Consider the following 27,815-nt stretch of genomic DNA (forward strand, 5'->3'; position numbering starts at 1 on the left):
TTGATTGACTGATTGATTGATGGTTGGTTGCTTAACGTCCAGTGGCAAATATTTTATGCATATTCAGGACGAGAACAAGTTCAAAATAAATACAATAGCTAGGTTGATACAATAGAGGCCATCTGGGATGATGGTCGGAGAAATTTGGACTCCCACCGGAAAAGGAGGGTATATTGGATAGGGACAGAAATTTTGATTTGCAACAGGCCACCAACGGATCCCTCGAAGAGTTGTTGCAAGGGTTCTTAACGTGCAAAGAACGTGGCACTCTCTTTACACGAGGCATCGGATTTAACGTCCCCCTTCTGACCGGACGTGACTGCGAACTTGATACATCCCGCACAGCCAAACGGACGCCCCACTTCGGCAGGCGTTTTTATACTGCCGGTCAAGAGGAGACCAAGTGACCATATTTCTATACCCCAGTCACCCTTGGGGAATGAAAGTTTGATACTATGCTACTGTTGAAAAAAGTTTAACCACAGTATAAACCTTAAAGTTGATATATGACACACAATGTGCACCAGATTTAAGTTATCTAGTTTTGTAATGTCTATTAGGTAAAATCAGTTTTTTTTAATACAGCTATCAGTGTCAATAAAATTGTTCTACTTACAAAACATTACAATTAGTATTGAAGACTTAGCCAATTACAAAATTAAGATTAGCGATAAAAGCAGTTTTTTTATTCAAAATATTTATATACTAGTAACTGGGATAAGTTGTCTGAGGCCCGTTGACTTTTGAAATTATATTTTTCCATGTTAAAGGTAATATACAGAAATTTCGTCCTGATTTTCAAGTTTTGATGGAATAACTCTTAGGAATGATTTTGACTTAGTTTTTTTTTTTAGCGATGAAGATTGATTTTAGTATAATATATAATAAACTAGAGGTGATATATAAACCACTGTCCACAAAGCATACTAACGATTCTTTTTTCCATTTTGGCAGTTGGAAAGGCTGTTGGCATATGTCATGAGATAAAAATCTGATTACAGCTCAACAAATACAATACCGAAGTGAAAGGTGTATAGTTTTACTTAAGACCTTTTGTTGGCTATTAATCGTTTGTTTCTGTCCTATATTTTCTCCCATTTATTTGTGTTGTAGTCCTGTCATGTAATGTTCTCACTTTAATGTTATAATTAACATTGCCATTGAAGCGGGAGGTTTGGCATGCCACAAAACCAGGTTCAACCCACCATTTTTATCTTAAAATGCCCTGTACCAAGTCATGGAAATGGCCATTGTTATATTATTGTTCGTTTTTGAGTGCGTTACATTTTAATGTTGGTGTTTCTGTTGTGTCATAGTTCTCTATATTTTATGTGTTTCCCTCAGTTTAAGTTTGTAACTCGAATTTGTTTTTTTATCGATCGATCTATGAATATTGAACAGTGGTATACTACTGTTGCCTTTATTAAAAGGTCTCACAAATTGTAACTTCACAATGTAGTAACATGAAGCTATGAATAACAAACAACATTTTTATAAAAATCTTATTTTTATTTCTTTTCAAATAAATAGTTATATTGACAACAATAACAGAAAGAATAACTTTAATGAATTAGAGCTATAACATGGGTTTTAGTCCAGATAAAAACGAACTCCTTTATGTTCAACCCTCAAAATCCTGATATTCATTAATTGTATGCTCGATTCAGAAACATACACAACTTGTTAGACCTAATGTTTTGATTTTAAATTTATAATTATCAATTTATGTCAAAATTGTGAATTACTATATCACCTGTTTGAATGAATGTTGAATGTGCCCAAAAGGACACAGATGATGCACCAGCCTACATATCATATAAAGTTATCAAGGGATATAATTGAAGAACAGTAAAAGTGACACCACCAAAATTTGTACTTGATCTGAGTTTGGTGGTAATGAGTATTGTGCTTTTTAAGTTTCATAACATTAAGTTGAGGCAAACTTAAGTTGGATAGTGTGAACAGGCATATACAAATTCAGCAATATAACCATTTGTAAATGGGCACTCTAGAACTGTTGAAGTGACACCTCCAAAATTCACACCTGAACTGTATGTTAATTGTAATAAGCTTTGCATATAAGTGGTATTACATTTTGTGGAGACAAACTAAAGTTTGAGAATGGTAACAAAAATTATGAAAGAGGCATAACTCTAGAACGGTTAATGTGAATCCATCAAAATTCAAATTTGATCAGAGTTTAGTGATTATAAGCTTTGTGTATAAATTTCATAATATTTAGTTAATGCAAACTAAAGTTAGAGAATGGTAACAAAAGTAATGAAAGAGGCATAACTCTAAAACAGTTAATGCGACTCAAACACAATTCAAACTTGATCAGGGTTTAGTGATTATAAGCTTTGTGTATAAATTTCATAATATTTAGTTGATTTGAACTCAAGTTAGAGAAGTATCAAAAAATCAGCCACTATGAACTTTGACTCTTTCAATACAGGAAAAGTGGTAAATGACTTTACTCTTATTGACCATAAAGCAACGTCACTTTATCTAAAGCCTTGTATAATAATGTTTTACATTTTTAAACAATGCATAGCTTAGTTACCATGAACATGTGAAGTAAAATTGTTGTGTATATAAATGGTAATAACAACCTTTGTTTCATTGACCAATATACGAATAAAATATACAAGATTTAAACATTGGAAAGAGGAGAAATATTGCATTTATATTTCATAACAATTAAACAACAGATAAAAATTTAAATGGTGGAATAGCACTTTAAAAACAAAACAAAACAATACTACCGGTATAAAGTTTAACAATGAATACACTGGGAAGATTCAAATTTATCATTCAAAACATCTGTTCAAAATTTTCTCAAAACTATCAATTTTTTTATCAATAGTTCAACCCAAAATTCATATAAATAGAACAAAATGTTTTCTGTGTGAAAACTTAACTTGAGGTGAGTAAGCACATATGTAACTTAACAGTTAAATGCAGTGTCAGTAGAGATTTCAACTGATCATCTAATTAAAAAAGTTATAGCTAATATCAAGATGATGAAAATTGAATAGCAATCAAATTATTTTAATTTGTTTTGTTCACAGAAAGCAACATTGAATCACCAAAGAATAATAAATTTAGCAAAAATGGATAATTCTTTTCAAGTAATTTGTCATTTTTCTTAAAATAAAAATTTACGGATTTTATAGGACTAACATTTATAACATATAATTAGTAAAATCATTTTGCTTAAAATGTAAACATGAGATTTTGAAATATATCAAACCAAATCAAATGCAAAATTATAAGGTAAATCAGATCACAAACTATAATTACTCCTAATACATGTATGTTCAAAACCAAAGTAAAATTTCAGCAGCATAGTACAATCACAGATACAATATATAACAGTTCTTTCATCATAGTCTTACATTTAATCCTTCACATGTTGTATTTCAAAAGCAGTCTTTTAAACCATGTATTTCATAAATAAATACAACACTAAATATCTATATTAACAAATCATAACATAACAAGGAAGTAAAAAGCTAAAAGCAGTATTTTTCATTCTCTATTACTGAATAAAATTTCAATTGTTTAAGCTATCGTCATTAAAAAATAACCAACTATCAAATTTGAATAGAGAACCTTCCAATGCCTTATTTTATAGAATATGACATGATACACATTTCTATTTATTGTAATTCTTAAATCTCTTTGGAGTACTGGCTTTAAATTGGTTATTTGTTGGTGGACTGGTATAAGAAAAAAATGGGTTTCACCAGCTGTTTTAATTTTACTGGTTACACCAATGATATCTGTAAATTATCATTTTCATGCCCTATGAAAGACTTTCAAATATTCGATATATGTACCACTACAGAAATTGATCTTATTAAGATCACCCATTAAATTACACAACATAACATCAAGTAGGAAGAGTCTAATGTATGATTTGTAGATAAAAAAAAAAGCATGATGAAAACAGATTATGCAGAGAGAGAAGAAGATAGCAGAAAAAGAATTCTGTCAACTGGGACAAAATTTGGTTTTCAAAGTATACTGATGAATTAACAATGACCTAAAACCAATATTTCTTCTCATCTTGACCGTTCCTGGACAGTAATCACATCATAAAGCATGATCATGGCCATCCCCGGCATCAGCACAAGCTGAATTAACATTGCACATGTAACCCTAAAACCGGAAAATGAGCATTGGGCATGTAACCCTAAGAAAGGTCAAATCAGCATTGCACATTTAACCCTGAAGCAAGTTAAATGAACATTGCAATTGTAACCCTAAGAGGGGCTGAATGAACATTGCACATGTAACCTTGAAAGGGTCAAATGAACATTGTACATGTAACCTTGAAAGGGTCAAATGAACATTGCACATGTAACCTTGAAAGGGTCAAATGAACATTGCACATGTAACCTTGATATGGGTCAGGTTAACAATATTGTTTGAAAGTCTTTTATCATCCTTCCTCTTCTGAATCATCATCGTCATCATGAATCGGGAATCTTAAAATGGCTGCTACACCAGATAACTGTCCTAATTCTGTGAAAATAAATAGTATATGGTTGATTTATATATCCTGTTAAAGTTAGATTGATACATAGCATCTCCATATCAAAACCAAATAATATAAAAAAAAAAGAAGTGAGGTTTATTAACATGTAACCAATTTAAAACACCTTTCTCTTATAAATACTCTTATATCATAACTAGCAATATGACTTCACTGTAGTTACTACACTAGCTTATTCATGTAAATGTGCAAAAAAGCACAAGTTAGATTTCAGTAGCTGGACTTGATGTAAAATAGTTATAGTATAGTTATTCTTAAATGATCAAAGGGACACAACTGTACAATAACATGTTTCTTTGACACATACGCCGTTATCATTTTTCCATTTAATCATTTTAAATTTTGTTTAAAAGTTGAAGACAATGAGAGGTAACTTTGAACTTTTAATTTCCTTGGACTAGGATTAATTTTTTATTTTCTTTCTGAGGAACATTGTAATATTATGGCAGTTGAATATTGATTTTACCTTAACACTTTTAGATTGCACACTAACATGATACCATTGAGCAATGTTCTTATCATGACAAATACAAATTGTCTGAAGGTCTCAAATATTATGCCAAAGAAATAACACTAAAAAGAAACAATATTTTCAACTTACGTTCCCCAGACACATGTAGACTGGAAAATATTCTAACTTCCCCTCCATTTTCTTTGACACCATCAACTATTTTTATATATCTCTTCCTCTTTTGTACATCTTGAGCCCTACAATAAGAATATCCCCAGTACAATCATATCAAATTATAACATGAGCATGTTTTTATAAAAAAAATAAAAGGTGACCTTCATCGCTAACATTACTTCAGGATCATTGGGAGAATTTTTTGCATTCTCTATTTGAAACTAAAAAGAGAAGTGCTTGTTTACTCATGCCTGTTATGTTTGTTTTAAACAATAATAAATCTTGCCATTTTTGTTGGCATCTTGCTTATCTTTTATTTGGACTATATTAAAATTATTTCTTGCTTGAGAATACTAAAACACTTTTCTCACTTTCTGTCTCAAGTTATTTCTTAGACACACCTGCAAAACTGTGGGTCTGCGAATGAACTGGATTAGCCTATCTTTAGCCTGGATATTGAGTATAGTAGACTCTGAACACCTAATCGGATATCGGCTCATTAAATATATCAGCTATTTCAATATTATTTCAAAACACCAAATACTGTATTTGTATTGTCATCGGATGAAGTCATGCTGTGATTTATCATTGTATTTTGCTTTATTTCCATTGTAAAATATTTTAAGCATGTTCAGAATGAGATCAAATTAGCTATAAACAAGAATGTGTCCAAAGTACATGGATCACTCCCACTATCATTTTCAATGTTCAATGGACTGTGAAATCGGGTAAAAAATCTAAATTGGCACAACATTAGAAAGATCATATCATAGGGAACATGTGTACTATGTTTCAAGTTGATTTGACTTCAACTTAATCAAAACTTTAACCTGAAACTCCCACTTTCATTTTCTATGTTTAGTGGACCGTGAAGTTGGGGTAAAAAGTATAATTTGGCTTTACAATAAGAAAGGTCATATCATAAGCAACAAGTGTACAAAGTGTCAAGTTGATTGGACTTTAACTTCATTAAAAGCAGGACAGACTGACCTACAGAAGACAAAAGGAAAGATGCAGGGACAGACGCATGCACAGACCAGAAAACTTAATGCCCCTCTACTAATGTAGATGGGGCATAAAACTAGAGGCTCTAAAGAGCCTGTGTCGCTCACCTTGGTCTATGTGAATATTAAACAAAGGAGGCAGATGGATTCATGAAAACTTTGTGTTTTAATGATGGTAATGTGTTTGTACATCTTACTTTACTGAAAATTCTTGCTGCTAACAATTATCTTTATCTATAGTGTACTTGGAACAGTAGTTTTAGTGGAAATGTTAGTAAAAATTTATAAATTTTATGAAATTGTTAAAAATTGACTATAAAGGACAATTTCTCCTTAGGGGGTCAATTGACCATTTTAGTCATGTTGACTTATTTTAAGGTATCACTTTGCTGTACATTATTGCTGTTTACAGTTTATCTCTATCTATATATAACAGTATTCAAAATAATAACCAAAACAGCAAAATTTCCTTAAAATTACCGATTCATGGGCAGCAACCTATCAACAGGTTGTCTGATCCATCTGAAAATTTCTCAGCAGAAATCTTGACCTCTTAAACAATTTACCTCAGCCAGATTTGCTCTAAATGGTTTGGTTTTTGAGTTATAAGCCAAACACTGCATTTTACACCTATGTTCTATTTTTAGCCCTGGCGGCCATCTTGGTTGGTTTGACGGATCATCGGTCACATTTTTTAAACTAGATACCCCAAAGATGATTGTGGCCAAGATTTGATTTATTTGGCCCAGTAGTTTCAGAGAAGAAGATTTTTGTAAAAGATTACTAAGATTTACGAAAAATGGTTAAAAATTGACTATAAAGGGCAATAACTCCTAAAGGGGTCAACTGACCATTTTGGTCCTGTTGACTTATTTGTTAATCTTACTTTGCTGAACATTATTGCTGTTTACAGTTCATCTCTATCTTTTATAATATTCAAGATAATAACCAAAAACAGCAAAATTTCCTTAAAATTACCAATTCAGGGGCAGAGCAACCCAACAATGGGTTGTCAGATTCATCTGAAAAATTTCAGGGCAGATAGATCTTGACCTGATAAACAATTTTACCCCTATGTCAGATTTGCTCTAAATGCTTTGGTTTTTGAGTTATAAGCCAAAAACTGTGTTTTACCCCTATGTTCTATTTTTAGCCATGGCAGCCATCTTGGATGGTTGGCTGGGTCACCAAACACATATTTTAAACTAGATACCCCAATGATGATTGTGGCCAAGTTTGGTTTAATTTGGCCCAGTAGTTTCAGAGGAGAAGATTTTTGTAAAAGCTAACGACGGACTACACCAAGTGATGAGAAAAGCTCACTTGGCCCCTTTGGGCCAGGTGAGCTAAAAAGGATGTTCAGATTGAAACTGGATGAAGGCCATTTTGGCTGTCAATGGAAAATTAGGGTATGTTGGTTAGAGACAGAAGTTTTGAAAACTTATTCAAATAGTGATTCATTTGTGTCAAGACTTCCAAGCAAGATATTATTAAATAACTGTATTCAACACATACCTAAACAACTCATCTGATATCAACAGGATCTCAACAGCCTGCAAATCTACAGCCTTTTCAACATGTTTCACTCTGCAATTAATGAGAATAGTAGTTTTACAATAAGACCAAATAACATCAGCATTCCACTGCCATTTATATGCAATTTAAGGTAGCACAATACAAAGATTTTTTTCACTCCCAATCAGACAACTTTAAACTGATATAATTCATTTCATCCTTCTTTATATTTCATAAATGAGGTACCAAAAGAAAGAAGAAAGATAATTTTTTTGAATTGTGATAATTTCTTTATGACTAATAAATTGTTATTTAATAAGTTGCTATATTGTGATGTCCACACTTAAATGAATTTAGTATCATTGTTCTTCAAAGCATCCCGAAATATTTTATAGATTCTTATACAACACAACTTGACCTCCAAAACCGAAAAAAGAAGAATGAAAGGAATTACATCAGTTTAAAGATGTCTGATTTGGGATAAAAAATCTTTGTATTGTGCTTTCTTAATTGGAAAACTAGAAATAAATTATACTATATTTTAGTATCAAATTGGCTATTTTCATTCATATTTAACAAATATTCAATATTCTCTACCAAACTTTTATTTGGTTAAAAATCTTAGAATTAAACGAGCTGCTCATTCTAGCCAGTGAAAATAGCAAAATAAGTGTGTTTTGTTATCCATTATTTTTAATTTGCCTGCAAAATATTTCCCATTGATAAATCCATTATATGTTTAATAGTTTAAATCATTTTGATAATCAAATTTGAAAACATCAATAACACTTGTAACAACAAGTAGAAAATAAACAAATGTAGTCACCTCAGTTGCATGTATAATACATTAGCACATTTCTACATAAATATGGAAAATAGAATATGTCTAAAGCTAGAAGATATTAAAATGTTTACCCATAAGACGCTCTGTCTGCGTCATTCATTAGCATTTGATAGAATTCATCTAAAGCTTTAACTTCTGTCAACGCTTTGGTATCAGCAAGCTTTGGAGCCAAACTGGGGTCTTGTAATACTTCTGTTAAAACATGAAGAAAATAATTCATATATATCTCAGTTTTTATCAAGGCTGTTCCAGAATTAAATAAATGCAAGTTTTATTTACTAGAACCACTCTTGATATAAAAAATTTCATTTTCTAAAATTTCCAAGGATAATGCTACTAACTACAATTAGTTTCATTACTCTCCAAAATAAACTTTGAAATTGCCTTTACTACGTACACATCATGTTATAGTTCTTATTTTAATTTTTGCTGATTGTATTTTTTTAAAATATGAATCCAGTCTTCTATGATAAGGACTTTTCCCTATATACTGTGAAAGTACTTTAATTCGTGGGTATCAATTTTCGTGGTATGAGCAATATTTACATGTTCGTGGGTTTTTAAATTGGTGGATTTTTAGTAAAATAAATTAAAACCTATAAAAAATGAAGGTTACAAACAGTCTGGATTGAAGAAAATTGCAAAGTAAACATTGACCGGTGTAAATCGGAGTGATAACACTAATTAACCCATGGCAAAGTGATCAACAGATTAAAGGTGTTAATTAGGCCATAAACATGTCACCCAAAGAAAACAGTAACATAAACAAAGGCTATAAACGTATCATGAATTGTCAAATAATGCTTATCAAAATCAAGCCCAGCATGAAATTATTATTTCCCATATGTACGAGAACTAGGAGGATAAAAAATGAACACTTTATCATACTAGCAGATCAAGTCCGGAAATCTGACTTTCATCGATCAAAAAATTTTTTTTATCAGAATTTAAAGATCCAAAGATATTCACTATATTCTCTAGATCATATTGATCAGTAGTCAAACCTACCGATGGGGATCTTTCCATGTCTTGATTTGGACAATGGTTGTTTTATTTCATTGGACACTTAAATTCGTGGATAAAGTCTTCCACGAAAACCACGAAAATTGGTACCCCACGAATAAAAGTACTTTCACAGTAAATGACATATGTGTTCATTGGACACAGATATAACACTCTGCTTGCATATTATATAAAGGGATATAACTGAAGAATGGTAAATGTGATGCTACCCAAATTTGTACTTGATTTGTGTTTTGTTGTATTGTGTATAAGTTTTATAACAATTGGTTGAGGCAAACTGAAGTAAGAGAATAAAAAGTAACTTGGACTTACAGATGGACATGGGTAACACTTAATGTCCCCTCTGCTACAGCGGGACAATAAAAGATTTTTAAGACATGACATATACTGATTCCCAGTACTTACCCTTCAGGGAATGTTTAAACCCTGATGAGGAGTGTACCAGTACAAACTTTGATTTATTATCTGTCAGTATTTTCCAATCCATCTTCACTGCCATTGTAAACATATACTCTGCAAACTGGTCCTAAAAAGGGAGATAATCAATTGTTAACATCTACTTTGAAAAATTCGAAGTAAAGAGAAAATTTGTCAACGCAAATGATCTTTTCAAGTATTTTTAAGGAGAGCCATTGGCACAAATATCGGTCGACAGACATCCTTAAATTTTAATTACAGTTCAATGATACATCTTTTCCATAACCTCAAGATGGAAAATAAATCACATTTTTTTCACATTTTCAAATATTTGAATTATTTCAATGAAATCAGTTTTATACATGTATTTTTGACCCATAATACAACTTTAATTGAATATTAAATCTGCTGCATTTAAATGAAAAAGTATTTTTTATTTTCATTTAATGTATTTTTTTTGCATATATATGAAAAAGTATAAATTTGATCCAATTTTTTATGGTAAGGGAGAAAACTCTTTCTTGCTTTCTACTGCACTAAGTAATATCTTCACTTGATGACAATTTTGGAACTTTACTACAAGATTAATATAGCTGTAATTTCCGTTACTGACAATAACTTACTTCAGCTGATCATGACATTTTCTGATTTAATTTGCCTATGTTGTTCAATTGTTTAATTTTTGTGTTTGTCATGTTTATTATCTTCACTCTCCTCATGGAGGCAATAAAGAATATATATATTGAACATTGGATTCATATATAACTTTTGACTTCCCCACCTCTTTTCACCCACACATAACTTAATTTTTTCTTATAAATAATAATATTTCTGTTGATCCCAAAATTAATACATGATTTATATACCATTACTCACAACAATTCTATTCTATTTGTTCAGTGTTAAATCATCATGTCAACATTACCTTTACAAAGCCTGGACTTGCAATAAGAACACACTTCACAACTGGAAATAGAAATATATTTCAATTAGAATTTGTATTCCCTTATCTGTGATTAATAATATCACCTCATTTAAATATTAAGCCCAAAATTGAGAAATATTAAAATTGTTTCACCATAAAGGAACATGAAAACTAAAACGTTAAACAATGAATTACATGAGCAACTAGATACCATTGAGATGGGAGCCATCTCTGTGGGCCCCGCTGTCAATAACGTGGGGTAAATAAGTTGTATGGATAATCTGATATGAAGCATTATTTGAAGTTATTACATAGTCTCATGTGTGATTTTATTCTAAGATTTTAAGTTAAAACTAATAAATATTCTCAACTTACTTTCATAGTATAATAGTGATATGACTGCATGATGTGAACTCATTGTTGACTACTCTAAGGTGACTTCTGAATATATGGATTGATGTTTGGACAATATGTTTTAAGGTGCTGCCCAATTGATATTTGTCACATATTTTTAGAATTATGCCTTCAATATATTATGACCCACCAAGTATAAAGTATGAAATATTAACGGTTCTCGAGAGGTAGAGTGGACACAATTTGTTAAGAACAACGAACAGATGGACAGACAGACGAACTGACCTTTGACCTAGGATGCATACATTATGACACATTCTCTGGTGTTGGTTAATATATTTTTTAAGTTGAAAATGTTTGTCAGGTATAAAGTATGAAATCATAACAGCTGTCCTCTCAAAATATAGTGTGAATCAAATTTGTTAGCAATGGACAGACCAACAGACCTTTGACCTAGGAAGTTGTACATACATCATGACACACCCTCTGGTGTTGGTTAAAATGGATGTCAAGTATAATTTTGAAATCATAACGGTTCTCAAGATATAGAGCGGACACGATCTTCACCACAGGACACGGGGTTGTCAACTGAAACCAAAGTTTATTTGACCTTGACCTTTGACCTAGGAAGTTGTACATACATCATGACACGCCCTCTGGTGGTGGTTAAAATGGATGTCAAGTATAAACTTTGAAATCATAACGGTTATCTAGATATGGAGCGGACACGATCTGTCAAGTATAAACTTTGAAATCAACTTTGAAATCATAACGGTTATCTAGATATGGAGCGGACACGATCTTCACCACAGGACACAGGGTTGTCAACTGAAACCAAAGTTTTTGACCTTGACCTTTGACCTAGGAAGTTGTACATAGATCATGACACACCCTCTGGTGGTGGTTAATAAACTTTTAAAGTAGAAAGTATGAAATCATAATGGTTCTCTAGATATGGAGCGAACACAAAGTGTTACGGACGGACGGACAGACTGATCACTATAGGGTGACCCGCTTTTTTAGTGTTTCCTGCAGCTTTTAAAAAGGGCAGGGTAATTGTTAGCTCAAGAGGGCACATTAAGCGCGATGGACAACAATTTTAGGGCACTAACTATAAACAGGCAATTTCTATAAAATGGATTCATTTAAAACATACTAGTTTAATGCTATAACCAGATGCTCCGCAGGGCGTAGCTTTATACGACCGCAGAGGTTGAACCCTGAACGGTTGGGGCAAGTATGGACACAACATTCAAGCTGGATTCCGCTCTAAATTTGGATTGTGATTAAATAGTTGACACAGCATAGGTTTCTGACACAGAATGAATGTATTCAAATGAACTTAAAATTTTTGTTTTCTCTTAAGAGCAATTCACTATGCTGTTGAATATTAATCCTCTCAAAAAAATGTTTGAAGAAATTTTCTTTTTATTTATGAAATTTCAAATGAGAAAAATTTAACCCAATTTTTTATTCACATCCCCCTTTCCCTTATTCCAAAACTAATTTCAATTAAAATATTCTAATGGAGTTTGCAACAATTACTACTCATTTAAATACATGATGTAAAAAAACTGCTTGTTATCACTGAATGGTAAAGATTATTTAAATTTATCAGTTGGTAGTAAAAAGTGAATATACATTGTATATTGTATATAACAAAGATTTAAGTTGATTCTGGACAAAGAAAGATAACTCCAATTAAAAAAATTCTTGCAGATATTTCTTGCTTACTATACTGGACAAAGAAAGATAACTCTTAATTAAAAAAAATTTTGCTATTTCACAACATTGTGAAATTAGATATTTCTTGCCATTGCACAATACTGTGCAATTGAAAAGACTTGCTATTGCACAATACTTAATATAATAATTTTAGATCCTAAATTGGACCAACTTGAAAACTGGGCCCATAATCAAAAATCTAAGTACATGTTTAGATTCAGCATATCAAAGAGGCCCAAGAATTTAATTTTTGTTAAAATCAAACTTAGTTTAATTTTGGACCCTTTGCACTTTAATTTAGACCAATTTTAAAACTGGACCAAAAATTAAGAATCTACATACACAGTTAGATTTGGCATATCAAAGAACCCCAATTATTCAATTTTTGATGAAATCAAACAATGTTTAATTTTGGACCCCGATTTGGGCCAACTTGAAAACTGGGCCAATAGTACATTTTTAGATTCAGCATATCAAAGAACCCCTAGGTTTCAATTTTTGTTAAAATCAAACTAAGTTTAATTTTGGACCCTTTGGACCTTAATGTAGACCAATTTGAAAACGGGACCAAAAATTAAGAATCTACATACACAGTTAGATTCGGCATATTAAAGAACCCCAATTATTCAATTTTGATGAAATCAAACAAAGTTTAATTTTGGACCCTTTGGGCCCCTTTTTCCTTAACTGTTGGGACCAAAACTTCCAAAATCAATACCAACCTTCCTTTTATAGTCATAAACCTTGTGTTTAAATTTCATAGATTTCTATTTACTTATACTAACGCTATGGTGCGAAAACCAAGAAAAATGCTTATTTGGGTCCCTTTTTGGCCCCTAATTCCTAAACTGTTGGGACCGAAACTCCCAAAATCAATACCAACCTTCCTTTTGTGGTCATAAACATTGTGGTTAAATTTCATTGATTTCTATTTACTTTAACTTAAGTTATTGTGCGAAAACCAAGAATAATGCTTATTTGGGCCCTTTTTTGGCCCCTAATTCCTAAACTGTTGAAAATAAAACTCCCAAAATCAATACCAGCCTTCCTTTTATGGTCATAAACCGTGTGTTAAAATTTCATAGATTTCTATTCACTTTTACTAAAGTAAGAGTGCGAAAACTAAAAGTATTCGGACGACGACGACGACGACGACGACGACGCCAACGTGATAGCAATATACGACGAAAATTTTTTCAAAATTTGCGGTCGTATAAAAAGGACATATACATCTGTAATCAATCATTAAAACAAATGTTAAACAAGAAAAAGTGTATACATGAAATATTTAAAACAATAAATACAATTTAGCTAGCTAGCTCTAGCTAGAATTCAAAAGGGGCAGGGTGCCAGTTTTTACTGTATAGGTTGTTGTTTTTTTAAATAAAGATGCATTTCAACTATAGTCTTTATGTCATTGTTTGTGTAGTTATGTATAGTACATCTTCATCAACATACAATTTTTATTATGTTTTTAGAGTTTAAACTTCACTCTACCCATTTTCCAAAGATTATGATTTGATTAATTTTATATAAGAATTACAACTTTCATTACAACATTAAGAATTTATATAGTCATTTACTGGCTATGCAGCCATTGCACAGTTAGTATTTATTCAACTCTTTACAATTCAAATTTGATAAGTTTTAGAACATGGATTGCTAATAAAAAGTATAATTATAAAGTAGAAATTGCAATATTTTTTTCCCAATATGTTCAAAGACAGTTAATATCTTTAAGGTAATATTATTATGGTGTTATACATTCAACAGGTGATTTATTCCTTATTTTGGTACTAGATAATATTTTTAGAGCACAAATTTGTAATAGGCTAAAACAGGGGAAGTAACTCCGAAATCAATTTCTTCCACGTTTGCGTTAACTGTGTTCGAGATGGAAGGCATTTCTGTAACGGCATAGTTTTATTTTGATGACTTAAATCAATTCTAAAGTCATGAAAGTCTTCATTTATACACTCCTCGTGACTTGGAGATCGAAAATGCCGACCCAAGCCAAATACACTCGCTGACACATTCATCAAAAGTATGACAAAAAGATACATTGTCCTAATTAAATTACTTAGTTATTAACACCTTTGAAGTCTTTATAATTGTAATTGATTGTAATGACATGATTAACCTGGGGGCAATCACACAGGTATCATATGTAATTAACTTGTAGATCAGAAATCGATAAATAAAAATTTCACCAAAACGGCACAAATGACGTCAGGGCAGAAGGGCGCTGATGAAGGCACACAGACGATAAAGGCATGGCGTCTAGAATTTCGACAAAATTAGGGCAGGGCGCCAATTTTTTTTCCCAAAAAGGGCAGGGCGTCGAGAAATCGCGGCAGGGCGCCATTACACGCCAAAACCACCTGTAGGAAACACTATTGGCGGGACCCTAATTAATTTACAGGACATTGAGAAGTAGAAATATCACAAATTGTTCTATGTTTGACAAAATGTTTGCCAATCCTTTCCTGAATGTCATTATGTCTCATTTTATTTTTTCCTTTAATTACTGAAGGTTTTTTACCATTTGTGGTTTACTAATGTTCATGTATTTTGTAGGTATTTTTGTGAAACACAAATTAGAATGTTCAACGAGATACAAATTTTCTAAATGCTTGTATGCTTGAATTATTAATTTAAAGAGAACACAAATTCCAGTACAAACAAATCACTCAATCTTATGATATCCACAACACATTTCTAAAGTTTTTCCTCATTATGAAAGCGATATATAAATGTTTTTTTAAAAAGTAACAGGAAGAACACAAAGTATAGTAATACATCCATATAGACTAGATATTAAATAAGCTTTTTACAGAATGTTAAGTTATTGGCATGTAACAATACTTACTGTCAAAATTAACATGCCGAAGTACTGCCTGTATAATCTGATCATAAAACTTTGTAAGACCCTGTTAGAAAAGACAAAAAATATTTATATATTATAAAACTTATCTTAAGAGATGTTCAAAAAACTTATCATATTAGGAGGGTGGCATTCAAATTAATGAAATATAGACAGTTGCATTTTCTATACATTTTATGGTCAGGCACTTAAAAAAATTTGCCCCATGCCTTTAAATTTGAAACAGCCCTTATAAAGAATTATCTTTTCTTATTGCAAGAAAGTTGGAACTAAATATTAATTTATATGTTTGAGCATTGTTTACAATATTTTTTATGAATTTAAAGTTCATTTATTATGATTACCAAATTTCATTTAATCTGATTCATCATGTTTAGCATTCAGTCAAACCTGTACATTGTAAATGTTAGGAAAAATTTGCACACAGATATACATGTATGTTTAAGATATCAGAAAATGAGTTCTTATTAATTTAAAATTTGCCTAGCCACACTATTCACTTTAATAGAAACCTCACAATAATTTCTAAATTTACAGTAGCAAGAATTTTCTGACAAAAAATAATACTTTAATTATTTTAAGTGCCTTCAAAGTTACCAATTTCAGATATCAAAGCCCTTTTAAAATGTGTTCTTCAATTAGTTAAATTGTAATTTCAATGCAATATTACATTTTGTGTGGTGGGTTTTTTACAGTTTACAGTTTAAAGCAGTGCAATTCAGTTTTCAAAGAAAATTGTTTGACAGAAATTCTTATCTATAAAATCTGTATGGTTTATCACATATCAATGGTACAAGTACATGTATTTTTGGTGAGTTTACCTTGTCATGTTGAGCACACATTCCTTTCCTTTTCCGAGGTATAGTTGTTTCTATTTTGGCACGTAACAATGTCATATTGGGTGTAATGAGACAAACATGAGCTAATCCTTCCTGCATTATCACAGCGGCTAAATCAGCATGTTGAGTGGGATCACAGGCCATATCTAATTTCAAATAAAAAGACACATATAGATACAAATAAGACCCTGTTTCTTAAAATAACGTAAGGAAATAATTTTAATCCTCAAAATTAATCAGACACTTTGATGAAACAGTCACAGTATAGTCTTAATCAATATATCAGTAGGTCTAAAACAAAACAAACGGCCTACAAATCAACTTGTCACTTTTGACAAGACAAACTGTTGATAATGTCATGATGCCGAAAGATGGACAAATTTTGATTTTTTTTAATTGTACATCTCTGTCAGTAGATTTCAATCTTGAACATGATTAAAATAAAATCAAGCATTTCCAAACATTATTTTTTTATTCAAATTTGCAAGTAATACCACAATTAACTTTAATATATGGTTCAACTCTAAAAAGAAAGTACTACATTTATCAGTATACCTATTCTATCTAGTGCTACACTGTCCCATTCATGTTTTCCCAGTGCAAATTTTCTATTCAGTTCCAGATCTAATGTGTGATAGGCTCCCATCTGAAACATATCATAATACATGATTCTATGTAAAACCCCATTATTGCAGCACTGAAATCTTCGTTCAGATAAGAGAGGCTGGTGGTTTCAAAATAATAAATTGATTTCTTAAAGTGAAGTATAAATCATGAATAACATTTGATTAACACTTCTCAGTTTTCTTATAGTTTTAGCTTCTTTTTTTATAAAACTGTTTTTAGTACAATGTAGTAAAGATTGATTGTTGGTTGCTTTACGCCGCATTAACACAAGGCTATATTGCGGCAACAATGTAGTAAAGAAATTTTGTATGAGTATAATAGTAATTTATGTATAATCCACAGAAACAGAGTAAAAGTCAATAAGATGGCAGAGTGAAGCCATATGTATTACCTTGACGTATTGATTTTCCTGTATATTTCGACCTTTGACCCTAAGAACACATCCTTGTGTGTCGAAGTCTATAGTTTCCACCTGGATGCACAGAGTTGTCCGCACTTTGTTTACACTAACACTTCCTGTCGCTGATTCAGTTTGTACTTTTCTATGAAATAAAAACATAAATTGTAAAAATATTAACAAAGGGATGAATAAAATTAATGTGTCTGTGACCAACTTAGTAGTGAAATAGTTAATACTTAACATGCGTACATATAATGGCAGATATAACATGTAAAACATATAATCAGGACGCAAATATTAAATTCACATGATGTATTATACATTTTGAATAAACTATCCTTTCATTTTGGTAGTTAAATGTAAACACCAGACATTGAACAATTTTTTTAGCAAGATTCCATAGGCTTACAGGCATGACAAGTAAGATTGTAACAGGCTAGTAAGCATTTTTAATAAAGCATAAAGACTGAAACACAATAAATTTCAGTTCGTTATCAGAAGCTATATGTATTAAACAAGTTCATGGTCCAATATTTTATTTGAAATTTTAAATGGTGCAGCCTCATTGACAAAATACTTCAGGATATAAGACATGCAAAATTTAACCTGATTGTTGTAGATCTCAGTGTATCACCAACTGCCACCAAGTTGTAGGCATGCCACATGTCCTCTGGTTCCTCAGGGACCAGTTCTACTGACCTAAAACAAACAAAAAAGCGATGGAAACACAAGTGGAATTCCTGAAGAGAAATTGTGATTAATTGAGTAAAACTGATGTGAACATCTCAAAATTAAAGCAGTATAACACCATATAAAATAAAGTTATTGGTTCTAAGATTAATTTTAGTGTTTTCAGGGAAATTATAAGATCAGGAAAAACTACCAATTGACATGTAGTAAGAAATAAATCAGTTGAGGTAAAATGATTAGACCTACCTTGATTTACTTCGAAAAATTGACAATTTTCAATGCTTCTTACTGTCTAAAATCCAATAATAAAATATATACTTTAGTTCTTTAGAAGAAATTGTGCCATTTTCAATAAATTTGTGACATTTGGAGTTAAAATACCCATAAAAAGAATCTTTCATTTTAGCGATAATCCAAGAATCTGTCCCACTAGAACTATTGATGTCATACAATTACTTTTCCATTGAGGAGTTAGAATTTTGTTTTATGATGTAAAAAATTTGTAGGAACCTGTGTGATGTCCAGTAATGGCTGAAAATAGCGATAAGGTGTATAGTTCCCCATAATAAAGGGTAACAAGACATATCGGCACCCAGACAAATCGGCACCCAGACAAATCGGCACCCAAGTCCGAAGACATTTTGGCATCCAATTTGGACATTTCGGTATCCGCACAAATCGGCACCAAGACAATCCGGCACCTTGTTTTTAAAAATAAACTTATTATCAAAAATTAAAGAATTGTTGCATAGATTTTATAATTTGTATATAAAATATGCATCACAAAAAGAATAATCATCATTTAATTAAGCTCTTAAAGATTATAGATATAGGAAGATGTGGTGTGAGTGCCAATGAGACAACTCTCCATCCAAATAACAATTTAAAAATTAAACCATTATAGGTTAAAGTACGGCCTTCATTATGTATGAATAAACATAATCTAATTAAATCATAATTGATTGTTAGATATGTTGTTGATAGTTGTTGTTTGAATACACATTATTAAATTGAATAATAATTAAATCATAATTAATTGTAGTTATGCATCAATCAGTATGTTATGTTTAAATCTAACAATTCCTCAACAGTGTCAACACCAGAGTATGCACCAGAGGACCAGTGCCTTTCTATTCCTTGGTTACCGAGCTGTTTAAGGAAGTGTCCGATATTCCTCTACAGTTGAAGTTAGTGTCTGAAGGCAAGCTCCAAAGGTACCAGCGCAAACAGAGTAGACAGACCCAGGGCCGTCTTTTTGCTTTGTGGGACGAGTATTGCAACAACAGCATCTCCTTAAGGAGTGTGCCAGTGTTTACGGACCACCACCAAAATGACTTTGAGTGTTAAGACTTATAGTGCTTGTATATATTACAACCATGAACCATGCTTTTAGTGCTTTATTTAGTGCTGTGTATTATGTTTTGTATTGTTAAAAATGTTTTGTTTGTTGGTTAAAAATATACTTTGCCGACTCTAAATAAAGGTTATTTATTATCATTTATTATTATTTACTATTTATTACATTTATTACATGTCAAAAATGCATGTACATTGTATGCATAAACTGTTGAATATAATATATAATAGATATAATAAATAAATATTATTAATATTCTACATGTGTTTTATTGATTATGGATACAATGGATAACAGAATTAGGGATTACATTAAAACTAGTACATGCACATTCCAAGTACATGTGTGGTAAAATCTATAAAGTCAGAATGTTCATTGTTTCAGGAAAAAGAATTCACACAAATAATACACCTATCAAAATGACTAAGCTGCAGTACAGTCTTGTGTACAAACAAATAACTAAAAGGAATATTACCACTTAATAAGATACATATATTCAAAGATTTGTCTGGGTGCCGAACAAATAACTAAAAGGAATTAACCTCTTAATAAGATACATATTTCGAAGAAACAATGTACAATATTGACAAATTAATAATGTTATAAATAGTGCAGGAGGCAAATAAATAACACTCAAACATAATTGCTGTCTATTAACACTGAACACCAAATTGAGTTCATGCCCTCATACATAAACAGTGCCAGGAAATTTTATTTTTTGGTTCACTATATACTGATCAAAGATAAATAATTTATAAGGTGCAGATTTGTCTATGTGAGGTGCCGATTTGTCTAGGTGCCGATTTGTCTGGGTGCCGATTTGTCTATGGTAGGTGCCGATTTGTCCGGTACCGATTGTAACAGTATTGGCTATAAATACCTTATATATTTATACTACAGTAACACGACCTCATTATGTTAATGAGTTACACGTGCTATGATAAGACATGCTTTGTATACTGTGTATTGCTAGTCGCCATTAAATAGTTATAAGTCTACTTGGATTATATACATCTTTATGCCTTCATCCAAATACTTAAATATGGTGTCAGATGTGGTAAATTAACTTTGATAAAGAACTAATGTCCACGGAAAGTGCAGAAAGCGACACAGACATCGGAGAAGAAATTGCACATGAACTTGAAGAACCGCAAATAAACATGGCTGCCGCCGCCCCATCGTTAATTCCATTTCCTCAAAAACTTGATCTTGATGGAAATATTGCGACGAATTGGAGAAAATTCAAAAGAACATGGGACAACTACGAAATTGCGTCTGGACTATCAGAAAAAGATGGAAAATTACGCACAGCAACACTTTTAACTTGCGTCGGATCAGATGCGATGGACATTTTTGATGGGTTCGCGTTTGAAGAAGAAAATGACAGCAGTGTTCTCCCCAGGCCGTTTTAGCGCTGCGATGTTCAGCGCTATTTGAATTCACCGCGGTGGTATTTGGGCAGACCGCGGCGCTATCCAATCAAAAATCAGCGCTATTGTTTTTCAAATTTCAAACATCCTGTATTATTTTGTACACATTCCGATCACGTGATCTACTGGTTTATTTATCCGAGAGATCGTTAATTCACCCAACGATGTCAAATATCGTAGGGACCAGTTCAATAAATGATCAAAATGGCGCCATTTGCAAAACTTTTACTGCCAAATTAACCTTTCCTTCCTCGAGTTTTTCGCTTTTAAAAGATACCTAAACTACTTATGAAAGGAATGGACAGAGACATTTAATGCAGGTCTCGGGTGCTGAAAAGTTCATTTCTAAAAAATATAAGGGAAGTGTTACTCCCTTCGTTGACAACGTGGTCTCGACCATTGCTTGAACAATCTGACTATATCATTACTTTTTCGCGTTTCCTACCAAACTGTCGAACCTGAATTGTTTGAAGGAGGCAACCCTGTTATCAAGGGATTCATTATAAGCCCGTATATTACGATTACTTGTCCATCCGTGGTTTTTTTCAAATGGATAAGGGAATAAGACAAAACGAAAATTTTGTGTAGATATATATGAAATATCGATATTTGTCAACCAATCATCAATATGTATTATTTCAATATGTATTATTTAAATATTGTTTAAACTTATTGTAAACAGAGGATGGCTTGGATTAGGAATAGTATTTAATGCTAAAAAGGCCACAAATGTAAACAGGAAGTTATGTCAGCCAGTAAGGGAGATAATTTGGGAGGGAAAGACCTAAAAGAAGTATTGTCAAATCTTGACAACTTATCTGGTGGCACTTATTCAAATGTTTATAGAATTATCAAACACAACCTCTAAAGGTGGTAATTGCTTCACTTGGCATACATAATGTATTTGATTTGTAATTTACCTTTAAAATAAAAAATATCTTTAAAATATTTTTATAGGATTTCTTTCATACATGTTATATTTATAATTCATAATTGGAATATTTTAGCCTTTTTTTAAGCAAATTTGATAACATTTGAATATTATTGAAAGGGCAAGTTCATTTCTTCCTTAGAAATACTATACTCATTTTTATTGCAAAGTTGCACTTTGCTAGAAATGTTTATAAAAGTAAATGTAAAAAATACCAATCTTGTCATTGAAAACCTTCTCACAGAAGCTGACAATGACTTTATTGTTGGTCCTACATGTTCTGCAACATCACCTGTTAGTAATAAGAAATCTTCACATAGGCAGTCTGGTATAGACCCACCATGGAAGACTTCTCCTTAGGTTTTACAGACAGATAATAATATGAGGATTATATGAATTTACAATGGAGAAAAAGACTTTTCTTCTATCATGTCTGTATCCAGACAATTACATTAGCAAACAAAGGGTAAATTCCATGAGCATTATGAGGACATCATTACAAGAGAAAACATCAATAGCATGATATAGGAAAAACACATTAAAAATCAATTACAAACCAACCGCGCGACACGACAAAGTTACTGAGAATTGTGGAAAATCGCGCGCTTACCACAGCGCTATCCAAAAATCCTGGGGAGAACACTGGACAGGAAAGATATTGCAAAAGTAATTGAGAAAAAAGCGTTTTGCGTAGGAAAAACAAATGAAACTTTTGAAAGGTACTCTTTCAATATATGTGATCAAAAAGAATGCGACAGTATTGATGGATACGTGTCAAAACTGAGAAAACTCGCGAAAACGTGCAATTATGGACAACTTGAAGAAAGCCTCATCCGTGACAGGATCGTGTGTGGTGTAAGAGACAACACTTCGCGTAAGCGCCTACTTCAAGAAGATGGACTGACTTTACAAAAAAGTATAGACTTGTGTCGCTCATTCGAGTCAACAACGAAAAAACTACAAACAATGGCAGGATCTAACGGGATAAATGAAAGCACAGACATTAAAGCGGTAAGACACAAAACTACAAAATTTCAAAAGCGTAGTCAATACAAGCATGATAAACAATCAGACAATAAGAAATTTCCAAAGAAAGCAAACAATTGTGATTATTGTGGAAGGCAATGTGAGAAAGGAAAGTGCCCCGCATATGGCAAACAATGCAATTCGTGTGGAAAATATAACCACTTTTCATCTCAATGCAGACAAGGAAAGTACATGAAAAGACGCTCTGAAGTAAAACATGTTAGTGCAAATGTTTACACAGATGACAGCGAAAGTGAATTTGAAATCAACTCAGTAGAATCAAGTGAAATAAACATGGTACAAAGCAAAATATTCGCTAAGATGCTTTTAATTGATCAAAACAAGCAGATAAAATTCCAATTAGATAGCGGTGCAACAGCTAATCTAATTCCGAAGTCACTGGTGCATGAGTCTCTCATTGAAGAAACTGATAACACACTAACGATGTATAATAAATCGCAGATGTCAGCGTATGGAATTTGCAAGCTACGGTTGAAAAATCCTAAAACAAACAAACGCTATAATGTGAAATTCATAGTTGTCGGTGATGAATACACACCTCTGCTGGGGTCAAAGGCAATCCAGCATATGAGTTTGATCAAGATACAGTTTCACAACATACTGACATGTGAAAAGGGAGATAACGTGAACGATTTTTCAATGCAGAACATTGTCAAAGAATATGCAGATATATTTGACGGAGAAGGAAGCTTTCAAGGAAATTTGCACCTTGAAATTGATGAGACAATCACACCTGTGAAGTCACCGTTAAGACGCATTCCAATCGCGATGAAACCGAAATTGAAAAGTGAACTTCAACGATTAGAAACAAACGGAGTGATTAAAGCGGTTGATACGCCAACAGACTGGGTATCAAGTCTTGTAACCGTCAAAAAGCCGAATGGGAAACTTAGAATATGCATAGACCCAAAGCCTCTTAATAAAGCGTTAAAGAGATGTCACTACCCTCTTCCGATTATAGATGATTTATTGCCCGAGCTAAATAAAGCGAAAATATTCAGTAAATGTGATGTTAAAAACGGATTTTGGCATGTGAATATGGACGAATCGAGTAGTTACTTGACTACATTTGAAACACCTTTTGGTCGCTTCCGATGGATGAAAATGCCTTTTGGAATCTCGCCCGCCCCTGAATATTTTCAACAATTTCTAGAGCGCGAAATAGAAAATTTACCAGGTGTACGCACAGTCGCGGACGACATTCTTATATACGGTGAAGGAGATACGGTAGAAGAAGCAACTGCCGATCATGACATTAAGCTCAAAGCATTTCTCGACCGATGCCGTTCTAGAAATATTAAGCTAAACCGAGACAAATTTCAGTTACGCCTTACTGAAAAGCCCTATATCTGACACCTTCTTACAGCAAACGGTGTTAAGCCCGGTCCAGAGAAAATAGCTGCAATAACGCAAATGGACAAACCGAAAGATGTAAAAGGAGTTCAACGTTTACTGGGAATGGTAAACTATCTCACGAAATTTATGGAAAATCTAAGCGATTTGTGCGAGCCGATCAGAAATCTTACACACAAAGAAAATGCGTGGAACTGGACAGATGATCACGATAACGCATTCGCACGAATTAAAGACGCAATAACCAAAACGCCAGTGTTAAGATACTTCGATCCGAAACTTAGCACAACCCTACAATGTGACGCTTCCGAAACCGGACTTGGTGCAACGTTAATGCAAAACAACCAACCAATCGCATACGCAAGTCGAGCGTTGACTAAAACAGAACAAAATTACGCACAGATTGAAAAAGAACTGTTAGCTGTTGTATATGGTATGGAAAAGTTTCACCAATACACTTACGGTAGAAACGTGTTTGTGGAAAGCGACCACAAACCACTTGAAATTATCTACAAGAAGCCACTGTTTCAAGCGCCGAAACGACTCCAACGAATGCTCTTGAGATTACAACGATATTCAATAGAAATAAACTACAAACCAGGAAGATACATGTATATAGCAGATACTTTATCGCGTGCGTACCTGAACAATGGAAAAAACAAATCGGAAAAGCAGGACGAGATATGTCATGTAAGATCGGACATTGAAATAGAACTTGAAAACATCAACATGGGGGATTACCTTGCAATATCAGCAAAACGTCAGAAAGATATTGCCGACGCGACAATGAAAGACCCTGTATTACTCAAACTTATTGACAAGGTAGCTAAAGGATGGACTGAGATAAATACTCAACAGGATATCGCGCCTTACTATCACATCCGCGACGAACTGTCGATACAAGGTGGAATTATATTCAAAGGGGACCGTTGTGTAATTCCTAAGTGCATGCGGACAGAAATTTTAGAACAAATTCATACACATATCGGTATAGAAGGATGTTTAAAAAGAGCTCGTGAATGTGTATATTGGCCGCGTATGAATAGTGAAATCCGAGATTACATCAGCAAATGTGAAACGTGTCAATCATACGGAATGAAACAACAAAAAGAGACTTTAGTGTCACACGCTATTCCAGACCTACCTTGGGTTAAAGTAGGAACAGATCTATTCTCCTTAAACGATCACGATTATTTGATTACGGTGGACTATTTTAGTAGTTATTTTGAAATTGACAGATTAAGTGACACTACATCAAAAACAGTAATCAACAAGTTGAAACAACACTTTGCGCGTTACGGAATTCCACAATTCGTTTGCTCAGACAACGGACCACAATATTCATCTGAGGCATTCCGCGAATTCAGTAATAAATGGGACTTTAGACATATAACCTCAAGCCCAAGACATCCACAATCGAATGGAAAGGTGGAAAACGCGGTGAAAACAGCAAAGCGTTTGATGAAAAAAGCCAAAAATTCGCAATCCGATCCTTTAATAGCGATTTTAAATTATCGAAACACTCCCCCTCAAAGTACAAACTATAGCCCGGCTCAACAACTTATGAATAGGAGAACTCGAACATTGCTACCAACCAAATCTAGTTTACTCAAACCGGAACTAGCCGAAAGTGTGCGCGAGAATATTGAAAAAAGTAAAATAAGACAATCTCATTATTACAACCGCGGTGCGAGTGATCTTAAACAACTCAAACGTGGAGATATTGTCCGAATCGCGCCAGAAAGTAAGAAACAGTGGGAAAAAGGAATTGTCACGAACACTCACAGTGCAAGATCATACGACCTTAGAAAAGAAAATGGACAAATGATACGCCGAAACCGACGAGCCGTGCGAACAACAAATGAACAATACAAACCGTTTAATGAACCGGAGAACATAGAAGTTAATATAGAGGTTCCTAAAACTGACAATCAAGACAATCAAAACGAGACGCTAAACAATTCAAGAGACGAAACAGAATCGGTACCGTCCGACCCAATGGTTACACGCTTCGGGAGAAAGATCGAAAGACCAGCAAAATACAAAGACTTTATTATGAACTGAATGTACTTTGACTCTAGTTTTAGAAATAGATTAGAATAGAAAAAAGGACTTTAACTAAATATAATAATTTGAAAGTAATTTGTTAATTCAGAAAATAGACATTCGATTTTGAAAATGAATTAATGTTAAAGATAATATCTGTTATATTCTTATAATTGATTCAGCTTGATATATTACAGTAAATTTAATTACACTCATTTGACAGTTTAAGATTAGACATTATCTTATTTTCTAAAAGAGAAAGGATGTAACAGTATTGGCTATAAATACCTTATATATTTATACTACAGTAACACGACCTCATTATGTTAATGAGTTACACGTGCTATGATAAGACATGCTTTGTATACTGTGTATTGCTAGTCGCCATTAAATAGTTATAAGTCTACTTGGATTATATACATCTTTATGCCTTCATCCAAATACTTAAATACCGATTTGTCTGGGTGCCGAACTGTCTAGAATTCTAATAAAGACAGGTTGTCCCCAAAAATGCAACCTATTAAAAAAAGTTTAAATGTGATTTTATTTGTTTGAGTTTTAACGCCACTTTTTAGAACTGCGTTTAGGCTTTTTATTGGCAGCCAGATTTTATCTATGGAGGAAGCTGGAGTGCCCGTAGAAAACCACCCACCTTCGATTGTAAAACTTACATTCTTAATCAATTAAGATAATTTAGATACAAGTGCACCTGCTCAAGAGGGGTTCAAACTCACAACCTCAGTGCTGACTGGCTAGTTATTACAGTAAATTTTAACTACTTAGACCATTCAGGCCCCTTAAAAATAAAGAGATAGATAGATAATATATTTTAAAACACTTTTTCTGCAAATTGTTTTTGACACAGTGTATTTATGTTGTACCATTTACATTTTATATTTGTATCTAAGATCTAGGACAAAAAAAGATATTATTATTCTAATGCCACGTTCACACAAGCTAAAAGTTAAAAAAAAACTGTAGGCCTACATAAAAATTTACAGCAGTCAGCATACAGTAGAATTTTTCAAATCTTTTATGATCAGTAAAATATGATTCATACCCTGCATAGTATTTATCGATATTCCTAAAAACTTGCTTCATTTTTAGTTTGGTGCTATAATCATCCTCTTTAGATCGAAAACGTGATCATATTTTTGACAGAAGTTGCAGGAAGTTGGGCAATCAGGCGGCCTTCCGATCCTTAGAAACAAGTGTTTT

The 27,815-nt window shown here is 32.7% G+C and overlaps 1 protein-coding gene across 1 annotated transcript; it reads right to left on the bottom strand.

The window, feature by feature from the left end:
• Window positions 1-1,562: 1,562 nt before the first annotated feature.
• LOC134728213 (protein pelota-like) lies at window positions 1,563-27,815 on the bottom strand. Its single transcript, XM_063592728.1, has 12 exons — window positions 27,658-27,815; window positions 18,350-18,442; window positions 17,735-17,885; window positions 17,272-17,362; window positions 16,699-16,862; window positions 15,863-15,923; window positions 10,915-10,955; window positions 9,978-10,098; window positions 8,621-8,741; window positions 7,706-7,777; window positions 5,163-5,269; window positions 1,563-4,530 (listed from the first exon to the last, which is right to left on the bottom strand). Exons 1-12 carry the CDS (start codon window positions 27,696-27,698, stop codon window positions 4,448-4,450), a joined length of 1,146 nt encoding a protein of 381 aa, XP_063448798.1. The 5' UTR covers window positions 27,699-27,815; the 3' UTR covers window positions 1,563-4,447.

The sequence above is a fragment of the Mytilus trossulus genome, chromosome 8, assembly GCF_036588685.1.
Source record: "Mytilus trossulus isolate FHL-02 chromosome 8, PNRI_Mtr1.1.1.hap1, whole genome shotgun sequence".
Lineage (NCBI taxonomy): Eukaryota > Metazoa > Mollusca > Bivalvia > Mytilida > Mytilidae > Mytilus > Mytilus trossulus.